The sequence below is a fragment of the Entamoeba nuttalli genome (assembly GCF_000257125.1).
Source record: "Entamoeba nuttalli P19 unplaced genomic scaffold asmbl_4498, whole genome shotgun sequence".
NCBI lineage: Eukaryota > Evosea > Mastigamoebida > Endamoebidae > Entamoeba > Entamoeba nuttalli.
This window is the reverse complement of record NW_008576832.1, coordinates 1-2,721: the sequence shown is the minus strand read 5'-3', so window position 1 is coordinate 2,721 and position 2,721 is coordinate 1. Positions and strand designations below refer to the sequence as shown.

The 2,721-nt window shown below is 23.5% G+C and overlaps 1 protein-coding gene across 1 annotated transcript; it reads left to right on the top strand.

Annotated features, from left to right (window-relative positions):
* Positions 1-269: 269 nt before the first annotated feature.
* On the top strand, positions 270-998 carry ENU1_105100 (Ras guanine nucleotide exchange factor, putative; the record flags this gene model as incomplete). The annotated part of the gene is made up of 1 exon (XM_008859423.1): positions 270-998. The coding sequence occupies one exon, from the start codon at positions 270-272 to the stop codon at positions 996-998; it is 729 nt and encodes a 242-aa protein (XP_008857645.1).
* Positions 999-2,721: the final 1,723 nt, after the last annotated feature.

Genomic DNA, 2,721 nt, shown 5'->3' with positions numbered 1-2,721 from the left:
ATATGTTCTTAATGTTACATAAAAAATTTATTTCAACTGAAACAGTCATTTTTCAATTAGTTAATGTTTTTAATGACGCTAATACAACTGAAGAAACAAAGTCAAGTATTCTTTCAGTGTTTATTCAATGGACAAAAAGTTTTTTTAGTGATTTTGAAAAAAAACCAGAACTTATTAAAAAGATTAAGACAATCATTTTATCACAACCAGAATCAAAAAAGAATCATCTTTTGATTTTAAGTATAAATAGTGTTGGAATTTCCTTAGCTATGAGAACAAGAACAAGAGTTTATCTTCCTATTCAATCTACAATAACACTATCATACCAGTATTTCATGACTGAACCAAATACTATTGCTCTTGCAGAGACATTAAATTCATTTAATTTAGTGTTATTTTCAAGAGTCACGTATGAAGAATTGATTGTAATGAATTATAATAAACCAGAAAATAAACCGTTAACTCCAAATATTCAAAATATGATTGAACGATTTAATTGGATTGGAACTACCATTGTTAATTGTTTTAATGAATGTCCTAAAGGAGATAAAGCTCAATTTATTCAAGGACTAATATTATTTATGAAAAGATTACAACAATTAAAAGATATTCATTTCTTAGTTTCAGTAGTTTATACACTTCCTAGACTCGATTTAGATTCTATCAAAAGTAAAAAAATTAGTGAAGAAGATAAAAATTATTTAAATGAAACAGAAGAATTATGTTCTTTTAAACAAAATTATAAATATCTTAGAGCGTATTTAAGCCAATTGGAAACACCGTATATCCCTTTTATAGGAATTCTAAGTAAAGATTTAATGCTTATTGACGAAGGTAATCCAGATAAACTAGGTGATGGAACAATTAATTTATATAAATGGAGAAAAGTATATGAATTAACCCAACAATTCCTCGATGCAAGACCAACCAACCCATGTATTTCTTCTTCAAATGAACAATTACAGATACTTATCCAGAAGATATATTCTTTTAAATAGAATATAACCTAATTTTATTATTATTTCTTACATGATTTAATTTGGAATTACCAAGATGTAAATGGCAGTATATTTTTTTGGTAAAATGAAAGCAAATTCTACTCATACTAAATTTATATGCTAGCTGTAGTAGTTTCATGGAGGTGGCTGACTATATTAAGTTATTCATCATAGTTTTATACTAACTACTTATGCTACATTTGACTATTTTTAAAGAACTTCATTTAACAATCTTCTTCTTTATTTATCTATTAATTGCTTTACAGAGTTTTAGACTTTGTTGTTTTTTATTCAATAATAGTCATTAACCTCTAAAAAAAATAACTCATGGATAAATTGAGTTTATTTAATTAATTAGATATTCTTGTTCAATACTTTAGTCTTTGGCTTTTATTATAATTTAGTTAATAATATGTAATAACCAACATTTTTGAATAATTTATTGAGCATTTACTTAAAAATAATTGATACAATTTATTCAGATATAATCTTGTTGTAACTATCATTATATAGAAGAAAATAAAGGTATTAACAAAATAAATTAATGACTTATTCTTTTTATAAATTAATTTAGAGAATTTTTTCCTTCACCCATTCTCTTTCAATTGTATTTCTTCTAGTTCATATAATTCATTATATTCACAGGAATGTTTGTCATATATTTCTTTCTTTTATTATAATTCACATCATGTTTTATTCATTTCACTTCTATATTTTTCTTATTCATTCATTCTTGTTCAATACATTTATTGCTTTGTATTTGAAACAACAATACTTCTATTCATTTTCTCTATTCATATTCTATTCATTGAATTGGAATATCTCATTATTTCATCTGTAAATATTCTACAGATATTCTTCTTTCTTATTAATTCACATCTTTTATACCTTTTTATTATTTATGTCAATTACATATTCTCTGTTCTCTTCTTCTTTCTTCTTTGTATAGTCTCTTATTTCAGATTATATACTCACTTTCTGTTATTTTTTTTTTGTTTCTTTTATTCATTGTTCATTTTTATCTTTCTTTAATTTCTCATTTTCTTCTTCAATTCATCTTTATTTCTTTATTTCCATCAATTTTCTTTATTTTTCATTGACATACTGACATATTCTCAATTTTTTCATATTTCTCAATCCATACTTTCTTTGTAATAGCAACTCATCAGAATTTTAGTTATAATTTACCATTTAATAAATATGATACTTCAAACCTTTTACTTCATGTGTTTGCAATTTTTCATTTCTATACAATTATTATTCTCTCTTGCTAATTCTTCTTCATTTAATTTGTTCTTTTTTAACAATTATATTTGCTTCACAAATTTTAGTTGTTTTCTGTTGGTTTATTATTTTATTTTCAAAGTAAATTAATATCTCACCGTTCATTTTCTTCTTTCTCCATTCATTAATATTCAATATTTTATTATTCATTTAAGGTAGTGATGTATTTTATAGTCATTTTCTTTTTTCTCTAATTATTCTTTGAGACGTATTCTCATTAACTTTTCAAACACGTTTTATAAAATCTATTTCACATTCTTTTATATTCTCTTTCAACTGTGTCATGTCACTTCTTCTATCTCTTCTTTTCATCACAATAATAACAACTATTCATATTAATTCATTTAACATTCATTTCTTATACTTCTCGTTTTATGTCTTAGTTTCTTTTTATTAACATATAGTCTCAAACACTTTAATCATTATTTTCAATTCTTTT